General features: G+C 31.3%; 1 protein-coding gene across 2 annotated transcripts; it reads left to right on the top strand.

The window, feature by feature from the left end:
- The first annotated feature begins 878 nt into the window (after window positions 1–878).
- On the top strand, window positions 879–12950 carry LOC106475042 (cleavage and polyadenylation specificity factor subunit 1-like). Of its 2 annotated transcripts, none has more exons than XM_013935740.2 (8): window positions 879–929; window positions 3603–3775; window positions 4071–4226; window positions 5103–5183; window positions 6544–6698; window positions 9306–9449; window positions 12725–12879; window positions 12938–12950. In XM_013935740.2, exons 2-7 carry the CDS (start codon window positions 3620–3622, stop codon window positions 12876–12878), a joined length of 846 nt encoding a protein of 281 aa, XP_013791194.2. In that variant the 5' UTR covers window positions 879–929; window positions 3603–3619; the 3' UTR covers window position 12879; window positions 12938–12950. The 2 variants fall into 2 exon arrangements, with proteins under 2 accessions (XP_013791194.2, XP_022234968.1); XM_022379260.1 differs by having other exon boundaries at window positions 900–918.
- The last annotated feature ends 455 nt before the right edge of the window (window positions 12951–13405 follow it).

Genomic DNA, 13405 nt, shown 5'->3' with positions numbered 1-13405 from the left:
GACTTCAACAATACTCAGTTCAATTACACACACACACGCCCGTCACGTTGTGACGGTCTTATATATACCAGCTACCCCCAATCTAGTAGTCTCCCGACAATTCACGAAGGTTCGAGAAGGACGTGGCGTGATACTAGTTACGTGACCTCGCTGACGCAACAATATTATTAATGATGATATCAGGAAAGCACATAAGTTCACAAAATTTTCCTTCACTCTCAAGTTCCAGAAATACATCAGTTATCTCTTACCTTAAGACCATCAGATTTTAGAGTATGAAATGGGTATGGTATAATAGTTGTTTTTGTACTCTTGTATGTCAGCATATTCCTGTTTATATGGAGATTTTAATTAAGGGCTGTACTTTTAGTACAAAACTTTTAAATTAAAAATTCAACTTTGTTATGTCATAACCTTCTAGGTAGCATCAGGTTTTTTTTCTTTTCTTGGCAGCATATTTAATAAAAATATTCACGATGTCAGAAAAACTCGTAGGTTCAATAGGTCTTGATACAAAATGATAAAAACCCTATAACCCGAGCGCTTTCGAAAAATGAACCTATCTTCTTCAAGGGCAAACTTTTAATAAAAACAGAAATTAATTTTTCGCATATCGCATACCTTATATTAGAATAAGTATGGCGCATTTTCAAGTTGTTGCATTTAGACTTCGACAGCTCAGATTTTTTGTAAGTTTCTAAATTAAAAAGGTATTCAAGCTATTAGCCAAGAGACACATTAAAGAGTGCCTGATAAAATCCTATACAATAAAACCACTACTCTCGGTATTAAATAGACTATTTTCAAAATAAAATACGCTGAAAGAAATTTAACTGAGATATTGATTACTTATTTTATAACTATAGATGGCGTAAAATGCCGGTTATCGCACAAGAAGCTAAAGAAGGGTTTAAATTAGTTGAGTAAAAGTAAGAAGTATAAATTTAATTATAACTCAGTTGTTGTCTGTATATTTTACTTTGCCCTATACTTAACATTTATAAGACTCACACTTATTTGGATATATATATATATATAATTAGGTGTTAATTGGGTATTAAATTTAAAATTGACTGGAATGGAATTTTATAATAATAAATAGGCTTAGTGAGTGTTCCTTACTCGTACCACTACCAGTCGTAGAATTGGAATTTACACTTAACTTATACTGTTATCGTTAATAATAACTACGACATTAGATCTGAAGAACAACAGCTTTATAAAATGTCATTTTAATTTATGACACAATCTTAGTTTTTACATGACCATTAAGAATTATAATTTATAAAAATCATCATATACTGTGAAAATTTAAGCGTTTTTAGATTTACAAATTATAGATAATTTGCAAAACCGAAAGAAGGATTTTGAATGTGATGTTATTGATCTGAATTAAGTGAACTGTAGAAGGCTTTCAGCTATGTACAGTGTCTATAAATAATCAAAATTCCAAGCTGAGCCCAAAAAATATGTTAAAAATAAAATCCAGTACTTGCATGGTCTGCAGAAACATTTAGATTCTCTATCTGAGTATCAATCATTAGATAAAAAATTAATTTTCCACAAGACTTGACAAATCCACTAGATCTAGCAGGAATTCTGCTAAATTTGTAATACTGGCTGTATGGTTTCCAATAAAATTGGAGTTACAGAAAATAAAAAACAAAAGTTAGAATTTAAAAGTATAACAGACACACAAAAGCTATATAAACTGATCTATTTACAGTAGCTCATCATGCCAGAAAAGAAGAATATACAGTATATCAGAATAATACTAACATAATAAGGAAATCTAAAATTTCATATTTTTTCATGTGATGGCTAAAGTGGCAATCTGTATGCAATGCTCTCCATAAGTTTTAATATTTTCAAGTATTCTGAATACTAATCTTTGTAATATTAAATTTGTTAAAATGTTACAGTAGTTTGTTTATGATAGTTTAATAAAATTATACGCACTTGGATGTTAATTTGAAGTAACTCCAATAACAAGATAACTTTTACAAAGTGAAATGGATGTGAATAATACCAGGCTTAAAACTTAATTGACCTAGCCTTGTATAAAGTGCTTATTAAAATCAATATAAGACAATGTGAAAATTTACACAGTACATTAAAAAAATACTTTTAAAGACACCAGGCTGAATCTAACATTTTCTACATGTTTCAGTGAGCCACCATGATCAGGAAGAAGACTGTAGTAAAGAACCCTGTTGTACTGTTTATATAATGCAAAAAACAATTAGCATATGTAGGGTTGCCATGTATTTATCCTTCTTTTAATACAGTTTCCAGGCAATAAACTTCTTTAACTCCTGAGCCACAATTTCTATTTAAAATTAACTTTGAGCTCTTAATTATTTCTAATGATTCAAATATATTTAATTCTATTAATTATTGGAATATTTAATCAATTTGACATTGTTCCAGTTAACACAAAAAATTGTGACATTCCTTTTCTTGAACAACATCATCTTTCACCATGTGTATACAGAACTGTTCATATAAAGAAGAGTTAATTGAATTTATTTACAGAGAATTACATGGAAACAGCATTGAAATAACTTATAGTAAGTTGTGTAACAAATTTCACAGTGTGCTAACTTTATTAAGATTAAGAGGAAGAATATTTGTCTACCATATGTTCAAACAATTTTCCCGTAAATGTGTAATGTTTGTTGATAAAAAGGATCAACATTGTTTAGTTATTTAAACAGATGAACATTCCAGAATTCTAAAGATTCTGTCTTCAGTATCTAAAGCAAAATATCAACAATTTATGTTAATCCTTGGACATTATAAAAATTATAATGCTACATTTCACAATAATTAAACCAAAAAAAACATGGAAATTGTTCTAACTTATCCTCATACTCAATTTCCAAGCATTTTTTTTTTTGTTTTATTAGTGTTAAATGTAGCATTTTAGTTACAATAGAAATTACTATTATGACAGAAATAGTCCTCCTTGGAACTTCTCTGAAGATGAGAGCAGATTAGTAGCCAGAACATAGGATGAAAACAAGTTCATAATTAGTAATTAATAAAGTAATTAACTAATAGTTAGACCTAGGTTATCATACAGGCAGCTATTAACCATAACATAGTGCTGTTATAGTAATAGAAACTAAAAGTTTCATATGTATACTTTCAAATAGTTGTGTCATAATGGTAGTCGAAAAACTAATAAACATTTAATTGGTGACACAACTTTCAACTTGTAGTTTAATTATAGAAAAAGAAAATTTGGTAAAATATTTATTGGTTGATAAACAGCTAGATCTAGAAACTGAAATAGATCATGAGTAAATGAAAATCACCTGCTGTGTGTAATATATTGTCAGTTTTAGTTGATCTTTTTGTCTACCATTCACACAGTGGTGTTTTATTAACATTAGGGAGCACCTATATTGTTCAGTTTTAATAATTTTACTTAAAAAACAGTCACTGAACTAAATGAACTGAGTTACTAATGTATTTGTATTCTATTTGCTGTTGTAGATCTTGGAGGTGCTAAATACTTGAATTGATACTTGGTGGAAGGTCACCATGTTTTGTTTTATAAAATTTTGAATTACATTGTTATATTCATTAAATTTCAGGCCTAAACAAGCTAAAGATGGCATCCAATATGTATGCTTTTCACAAGCAGACTCATCCACCAACAGGAGTAGAGCATTGCCTTTACTGTAACTTTTACAACATGGAAGAACATAATTTGATTGTTGCACAAGCATCTCATCTCAAAGTTTTTAGACTTGTACCAGAAGCAGAGGTATGGAATAAAGGTTTCATCAAGTGAAATGAACAAACATATTGTAGTAGTGTGTTCTTTAAAATCTCCTAATCACTTAATTCTTATAAATAACCAGAACTTAATTGTTAGAAAGGATGACAACAACTCAAGCAATATTATATATATATGCAAAAAAAAAAAGAAAAAATTGGATTGATAAATTTGCTTTTTAAGCTATTAAAATTTAAAGGATAAAAAGTAAGAAATATTTCAAAGTTCTATGTAATAGAATTTAATAAATATTATGTACTAAAACATAAAATATATTTCTTAGGTTTCTGATAAACTAGGAGAAAATGACAAACAACCAAAACTGAAATTAGAGTGCACCCAGTCCTTTTCTCTGCACGGCAACATTATGTCACTTCAAGCTGTTAGGCTCACAGGGTCACCTCGTAATGCTCTTTTACTCAGTTTTCAGGAAGCAAAGGTATTAAATAATGAGAAATAATGACCAAAAACATAGTTATACTACAAGAAATTTCATAATTAACTTTCATTGATAAATACTGATAACCTGTTGATAAAATAGACATCTTAGTTATTCTACGTGAGTAAGTTATCTTTATTGGAATTGTGCATTAATTATAAATGTATGTCTTTTTAGCTCAACACTGATATGAGGTTATCTGTATATATATATATATACAAACTGACCTCCTACATATACTATCTTTTCATTATCTTCTAATATTAAAGCTTTTTGTTAAGAAATTGTTAAAAGTTTTGTGAAGAGTGTGATATCTTTATACTTAAAAGTAGTTTTTAGTTCAATCTTAGCCTTCCTTGCTGAAGATTTTGATGATCAAGTGTTGTGTATAGTAGCTTGGTAATAGCTACATACAAGCTTTAGTATGGTGAGAATTATAGAATCTTATTTTAAACATGAATTGTTATGTGTGTGTGTGTGTGTTAGCATCCATCACCTAAAGTTGACTGGTACATAGGCTATTTTGTTTTATGATTTATGCCTGAGAAGGGAAATAAAAAACTTCCTGAAATAGGGCACATTTCTACACTTTTTTGTTTTATAGACTTTTGGCTTTGAACTTAAAAACACAAGTACTTAATCAGTTTAATTAGTCAATAATTACCTTTCACATAGTAGGATATGCAATTAGCATCTAATGATGTCATTAGGATTTAATAACAGAACAAAAAAGAAAGGGGAACATTATCTAACATTTTCCTTCATGCAATTTCCTGAACTGATACCCTCAGCTAGTTTTTAATAAATTAGATCCTGCTTTGAGTCTTAACAACCAAAATGTTACAATATAAATATACTTTTTTTATATTGTTCTAGCTCTCAGTAGTTGAATATGATCCTAGCACTCATGACTTGAAAACTCTCTCTCTTCATTATTTTGAAGATTATGATATGAAGGTAAGTCCAACTAAAATTGACTTGTAAAACACAGAATATTCAGTAAAACTGTAGATGTGTGGTAAAGACAAAATAAAAGTAAACATTAACAGTTTTATTCATATTTTGTGGTTAGTATAATAATATTCGTGAATTCAAGGTAAAGTAATTTATTTCTTGGATGTTATTGTAAAACAGAAAAAACAAAATTTGAGGAAGCTTCAGCATGATTTCATAGTAGGGAGGTAACGTTTTCCTTGAAGAAAGCAGCTACTTTATACTTTTACATGTGATCTAATACACGTGTTGTTATCAAGTACAGACTTTCTACCTAGTTAACAGCTGGAAATCATGCTTCATTTCAGTCTACTACACGCGTGTTGTTATCAAGTACAGACTTTCTACCTAGCTAACAGCTGGAAATCATGCTTTCTCTCAGTCTACTACATGTGTGTTGTTATCAAGTACAGACTTTCTACCTAGCTAACAGCTGGAAATCATGCTTCATCTCAGTCTACTACATACTTCCAACATGGCTAACAGTTTGAAATCTGTAATGTGATTAAAGTTAACCCTTTGGATACGGCAAGGTCAAAGTGCACTTGTCGCAACCTTTATACAGAGTTACATTCAAAACTTGCGTAAACTACTTTATTATAAATATATGTCAATAAACTTGGCATCAAAACATAGTTTATAAATCTAATTTTTATATTACATAAGTTTTAATTTCGTAATATTAAAAGGAAATATTTAAGTACACAATATGTAACTGCCAGAGTCACATGACTTTGTATCACAGTAATTTCTCATTTACAAGTTTTTCTCTTCCCTTATAAGCACTTTAAGTTATTCAACCAATTAGAGAAACATTCTATAGATACTGACAAGCTATGATATAAAGTTTCAACCTCTTACCTTCTTGCTTTACTAAGATATCACTTTTTGTTCAGCCAACATTGACACTCCTCTCCCATACCCTCTGGCTTTTAAGAAATATTTATCACTCTCTCTGGCATTGATGTTGGTCATGTTTATAACATAGAAAGAACATATTGTAATGTACAGGGATCTTATGTTTCTTTGTTTAGTTTTGGCAAAAAAAGACAGTAACTCAGAATAAAAGATTGATGTGTGTTGAGTAAAGTTGTTGCTCTAAGCAGTAATGGAATTTTTAAACTTTTGATATTCATGATAAAACAACACAAGCACGTAATAACAGGAAGTATTTATTAGATGTTTTGGAATTGTCAAAGTGTTCACACATTTTTGTTTGTTGTTTGTTTTTTCAAAATTTAGGACATTTATGGTATGATTTTCACCTAATATCCTTAGTACATGTTTTCCCTAAGACTGTTAATATCTTTTTATGCATCTTCAGGGTGGATTTACTCAGCATTATCAGATACCATTTGTACGAGTAGACCCAGAAGGTCGATGTGCTGCTATGATGGTGTATGGGAAAAATTTAGTTATTCTTCCTTTTCGTAAAGATTCTGCTACTGAAGACCAGGATTCCAGTCTTCTTCCTGGCAGGTTAGTAAGTTCAAAATCAAAGGTGGTTATTAGGTTTCAAATAGAATACTGTATAAGATAACTCACTATATTTTGTTGTGAAAAGATGTTCCTTTTTTGAACTTTTGGTAAGAATTTTCATTTTTCCTAGTTTTTGTTTTTTACATTTTTATAAAAGAATGTCCCTTTTAACAGTTTCTTGGAAGGATCATCCTTCCTACACATACTCTTCTAAATAAAAGAATGTTCTTTTTAATAGTTTCCTAGAAGGATATTCCTTCCTAAACTTACTCCTCTATAAAAGAATGTTCTTTTTAATAGTTTCCTAGAAGGATCATCCTTCCTAAACTGACTCCTCTATAAAAGAATGTTCTTTTTAATAGTTTCCTAGAAGGATATTCCTTCCTAAACTTACTCCTCTATAAAAGAATGTTCTTTTTAATAGTTTCCTAGAAGGATCATCCTTCCTAAACTTACTCCTCTATTAAAGAATGTTCTTTTTAATAGTTTCCTAGAAGAATATTCCTTCCTAAACTTACTCCTCTATAAAAGAATGTTCTTTTTAATAGTTTCCTAGAAGGATATTCCTTCTTACACTTACTCCTCTATAAAAGAATGTTCTTTTTAATAGTTTCCTAGAAGGATATTCCTTCTTACACTTACTCCTCTATAAAAGAATGTCTTTTTAATAGTTTCCTAGAAGGATATTCCTTCATAAACTTACTCCTCTATTAAAGAATGTTCTTTTTACTAGTTTCATAGAAGGATATTTCTTTTTACACATTTTATTCTATTAAAGAATGTTCTTTTTACTAGTTTCATAGAAGGATATTTCTTTTTACACATTTTATTCTATTGAAGAATGTTACTTTTTTGCAATTTCATAAGATCTTCCTCCCTATATGTATTCTTCTGTATAAGAATGTTCTCTTGTATGTATATGTATATATAAATCAGAGTTATCCAAGTGTCTGATTTCACAAGCTATTGTGAGGAGCTTGCCAAATCAATTTGTATGAAGTTGGATAGTAAATCTCAGATGAACTCCCAAAGATTGAATGTAAATTGATAAGCAATTGGACAAGTGATTTGGATTTAGCAGGCATTTCAAGTTTACTGCCTTAGTGCTGTGAATGAGGGTTCATGTCAGCCAAGAGAGGAGATGGATAGCAAAATACCTAAAGCCAATGCCAAACTAAAGTAACATTTAATAATGCATGTAGCATGGGTATATTACATTGGATGAACATTTTGTGTGCTACAGTGGAAGGGTGGCCTTGTGGGTTATCATATGAACAGAATATAAAGATTACTCTTGTTATGCTCTCTCTTAATCTTTATAATTTGATGATAAGAGTTAAAATATAGAAGTTTATTCTGTAAAAATAATCTTATAATTGTTCTCATTTATGTTGTGATGGTTTTGTTTACTTAGAATGAACTTCATCCTTGTACACTTTAACTTTGATTAAATATTATATTTTGTATGAATTATCATTATTCTCCAGTGTGTGTGACTGCTACAAGCTTTTGTTTTTACAATTCCTGTATATTGGTTTTCAGTAGGTGGTGTCCTTATCTTACAAACCCCATCAGGTAGTAGATTAACATACATGTAGGGAACTGGTATGACGTTCCAAAATGATGTCTTTCTATTTGTCTAAATTATGTCAGAGCCTCTCTCTGCCTGATGAATCAATACCAAGAATTACTATATTCTAGAGAATTAGCAAGTTAAAGGTTGATTATAGTGTTTGACATATGTAGGTGTCTGTGATATTTCCAAATGTCTTTGTGTTTGTCTAAATTATGTCAGAGCCTCTCTATGCCTGATGAATCAATACCAAGAATTACTATATTCTAGAGAGTTAGCAAGTTAAGTTGATGTAGGTATCTGTGATATTTCCAAATGTCTTTGTGTTTGTCTAATTTGTGTCAGAGCTTCAGCATAAATGATGGATAGTGTTAAGGATTGCTACATTATAGAGAATTAGTAACTTACAAGTTAAGTTAAATATTGAGCTACACAAATGTAGGTGTGACTAGCATATTAAATTACTTGACAGAACTTACAGACCAATGGTTTGTGGTGAGGAAATGTAAAGAAAGGTGAATTTCATTGTATAGAAATGATAGTAATCTGTTACTTAGCTGTGTTAAGGAATAAGAACTAGCATTTAGATTATATAAAACATACCCACAAAACCAGTAATTACTTGTATGCAATTAAGTGTAACTCTATTTAAAATTATATTAAATTGTTTACCTGTGATGTTTTTAAACTGTTTTCTACAGTAAACTAAGTAATGTTCATTAAGATCAACAGAAATTGGATTTGCATTTTTATGTTAAAGACTATATTTACAAGATGTGGATGTTAAAACTATATTTTACAAGTTTTATGGATGTTAAAAACTATTTTACAAGTTTTGTGGATGTTAGAGACTGTATATTCTACAAGTTTTGTGACTTCAACTTGTGAAGTAATAAATAAGAAATTAGTTTAAGTAAAAATGTACAAGAAAAAACTGATTCAGCATTTTTTGACAAATAACCTTCAAATTAATATGTTTGACAAAACAAAGCCATTTGTACATTATCGTCAATAATTAATTCTCTTTTTTACAGTAAATCATCAGTTTTGGCTTCATATACCATAAAGTTGTCAGAATTAGATGAAAAAGTTGATAACATCATTGATCTCCAGTTTTTGCATGGTTACTATGAACCTACATTGCTTATATTGTTTGAACCTCTGAAAACTTGGCCTGGGTAAGGAATGCCATCTCAAATAGTAAATTTAAAAGTAGACAATTAACATTATGTCATTGTTTGAACAAATAAAAAAGTAGCATTTTGATATAATGTTAGACAAGTTAATATTGTAAGGTATTGTTTAAGTCTTTGAAAACATGACTTGGGTAAAGAATGATATATTAAATATTGTACATATGGTAAATATTTTATATTTTGATGTATTGTTTTAAAACATTGGGTGTGTAGAGTGAAATCTTAATTATTGTCTTGACTTTGGACAGTTAAAGTTTTAACATGTTTAAAATCTTAAAACTAGGTGTATAGAGTGAAATCTTAATTATTGTCTTGATTTTGGACAGTTAACATCGTAACATATTGTTTGGACCCTTGAAAACTGGGTGTGTAGAGTGTAATCTTAATTATTGTTAGAACTGTTGAAAAATAGGTGTGAGTAGAATGGTAATATAATTATTGTTCTAATGATAGACTGTTGATATTAGTATGTATTGTCTGAAATATTGAAAATGTAGTATGAGTGAAGAGTGATATTTTGAATATTGTTAACATTATAAAACTATTTATAATGCTTTGTGATCTGTTACGAGGTCGGTTGAATTGACTGATACCGTTTTGAGATAGGGTAGAGAAAATAACAGATAAAGTATAAGGATTTAGCGAAAAAGCGTGTGAAATGCATTAAGGAGGTTTTAGGGATTACTACACAAAGGAAATTTGAGATTTGTGAGATGACAAAAAGTATTTTTAATTTTAACATGAAAATTACTTTGCACATGGACTATTCAAAACAAATACTCAATATATTTAAGAACAAATCTTTATTTTATTTGATTAAAGATACTTCACTAAGAAATATGACTTTTTTGTATGTGAAAGACTTGTCATATTAACTGAAAGACTGCCAAATTTCATGAAGATATACCTAATATATTAAGAGTTATAAGTATTATTTTATAAAGACTTTAACTGAGTACAAAAGGTCACGTGAGTCGGTCAAATTGACCGACCCTGTTCCGAGAGAGTTAAGGGGTAAATCATCAGGCTTCACTCTACTATTCCGCAGTGGTGTCTTATGTTTCTCATCAAGGAGGCATGTGGTCTAGGGTACCTTATTTTCGAATTTTGGACCTCCTTTCTTGGGACTAGTCTTATCACCCTTCTAGCTTGCCATGTTCCACGGGTAATGCCTGTAGTAGCAGGTCCATTGTCTCAATCCAAACAGATTCTCCCAACAGAATAGATGTTGCATCGCAAGGTTCAGTTGAATTGCCTCTTATTTTGCAACTCCAGTTGGTGGGTTGGTCTCTCATTTGATTACCCAACTACTGGCAACTTGGTTTCCAGTACTTCATCTTTGGGCCTTGGCAATAGATGCTTTCCATTTGGACAGAATGGGATTACCACTCTCAACCTTCTCTCCATTTCATATGTTACCCAGGGTACAAAATATGATTTTTTCCAACCCATTGTCCAGTCCTGTTGATCACAATGCTTCTGGTATAGAGGTTATGCCATCTTTTACACAGCATTGGGGCTTAATTTCTAAGGTTTACATGTATCTTGCTCAGTTTCTGCTTAGTCCAAAAGTCACTTTTCTCAAAGGTAATGACATGCATATCATCAATGTTGTATTGAGAAAGTGGTGTCAACCATAACTCATTTTTTAACTTGGCTCTTTGACAGAGGTTTTGCATCTTCCACAATTGCCATTGTTTATAGCAGCCTTATCGATTACCAATTGATTATCACAACTACATACTTTTGAGTCCCCAGTACTCTCCAGATTCCTTGCATTGTTTTGGGTAACTGGTTTCAAATGACCATTCCAGTTAGCTAACAGGTAGATGCAGGTTACTTGTTGTTTCTCTACACCTGTTTGTGACCTGACTTATATGGGATGGATCCCCTTTACTTGCTGGTATATTTTTCGTGGCTGCTAGCCTATGGACATTACTGGTTGGAGTGATTTGCACTGTTTGTCTACAGATCACTCTCATTCTTTCTATGTCCTCAGATCAGTTCTTCTTCTTACCCAAAACTCTGTCAGACAGGAAAGGGGTTCAATCCTTTTCTCAAATTCATCTGTTCACTCTTTCTCTGTATGTCGAATCAAATTTTAATCTTGGTCATGTTCAGTGATGGTCTTGAAGGTTTTGTTGCCTGCACTTATACCTTTATTCTGGGCTCTCTGTGAGTCATATCTAACCATATTTCTCTTTTCTATGTCCTTAGCAGCCCAGTTGAATTGCCCACTGGAGGTCACTATGTGGATTGGTGCGTAGACTTCCTTAATATCTTTATCTCACATAATTTGCTTGATCTGGCAGTCTCTTCGTCTGAGGGTTTTTGCCTACCCTCTGTAGCTATCTTAACTATTTCTGCTAGATTATTCAGAGGGGTGAGTTTTTTTATTTCTACCTTTCAGGGTCCCTTACTTTGTTTTCACAGGATCCCACTCTGTGGCGAGTTAATGTGCTTTTATCAAACCAATTCTGCACTAGCAACCATCATTTCACTTTAATTACTACTGGTTGCAACAGGCTCTGTAGAAATGTGGTGTTCCATGAGACAAATATTGCCAAGGTCAATTAAGAAAAGTGATATAATTATGTGAATGGGGTGTTTATATACAGTACCAGGATAGAGGGCCCATTAACATAGATGGAGAGTATCATGAGACAAATATTGCCAAGGGCAATTAAGAAAAAGTGATAAAATTATGTGAATGGGGTGTTTATATACAGTACCAGGATAGAGGGCCCATTAACATAGATGGAGAGTAGCATGAGACAAATATTGCCAAGGGCAATTAAGAAAAAGTGATATAATTATGTGAATGGGGTGTTTATATACAGTACCAGGATAGAGGGCCCATTAACATAGATGGAGAGTATCATGAGACAAATATTGCCAAGGCCAATTAAGTGGGGTATAAAAGACTAGAGCAAGCAAGAAAAAACAGACTAATGCTTAGATGGGCAAAGAAGAAACCCTGGTTTTCGAGTAATAGCTATAAGTGTCAGCGGAGGTATGTATTATTGGAAATTCATTTTCAATTTAGGAAATTGTTAACTTTTATATTCAGTAGAAATCTTTATATATGAATGTACTTTTATGTTCAACAGAGAAACGAGCTTGCATGACTATTACTCCAAGTTTCCTTTTTATTAATATAGATACTACATTAATTTATAAACATCTTAATGTGCATGCTGTAATTCTCTGCAGGGTGGTAGACCAGATTTACTCAATTCTTTTTTTCTTTCTTCCAGACGAGTAGCTGTGAGACAAGACACTTGCTCTATGATATCCCTCTCGCTTAATATCCATGAGAAAGTTCATCCAGTTATCTGGTCCCTGAGTAGTTTGCCTTATGATTGTACACAGGCTTTGGCAGTACCCAAACCTATAGGTATGTCTTTATAAAGTTGTATGTTTTACAAAAGCAGAGCAGTACCCAAACCTATAGATATGTTTTCATAAAGTTCTTTGTTGTATCCAAGCGGTGGCAGTACCCAAATCTTTGTAAAGTTCTTTGTTCTACACAAGCAGGGTAACACCCAAACTTATAGGTAAATCTTTGTAAAGCTGCTTGTTGTAAATAAGCACAACCAGTACCTACAAATATAGGTAACTTTTTATAAGGTACCTAAAATTATAGGTAAATGTTCATAAAGATTAGTTGTACACCAGCAGTAACAGTACCTAAAATTATAGGTGAATGTGTATATAGTTTAGTTGTACACCAGCAGTAACAGTACCTAAAATTATAGGTGAATGTGTATATAGTTTAGTTGTACACCAGCAGTAACAGTACTTAAAATTATAGGTAAATGTGTATATAGTTTAGTTGTACACCAGCAGTAACAGTACCTAAAATTATAGGTGAATGTGTATATAGTTTAGTTGTACACCAGCAGTAACAGTACCTAAAATTATAGGTGAATGTGTAT

The sequence above is a fragment of the Limulus polyphemus genome, unplaced genomic scaffold (genome assembly GCF_000517525.1).
Source record: "Limulus polyphemus unplaced genomic scaffold, Limulus_polyphemus-2.1.2 Scaffold8007, whole genome shotgun sequence".
NCBI lineage: Eukaryota > Metazoa > Arthropoda > Merostomata > Xiphosura > Limulidae > Limulus > Limulus polyphemus.
Note: the sequence above shows the minus strand (reverse complement) of the source record. Positions and strands in the feature narration are given on the sequence as shown.

Coding starts and splice junctions, on each gene's coding strand:
- LOC106475042 (XM_013935740.2), top strand. CDS start 3,620: ATGGCATCCAATATGTATGCTTTTCACAAGCAGACTCATCCACCAACA. Junction 4,227..5,102: donor TCAGTTTTCAGGAAGCAAAG/GTATTAAATAAT, acceptor ATATTGTTCTAG/CTCTCAGTAGTTGAATATGA. Junction 9,450..12,724: donor CCTCTGAAAACTTGGCCTGG/GTAAGGAATGCC, acceptor TCTTTCTTCCAG/ACGAGTAGCTGTGAGACAAG.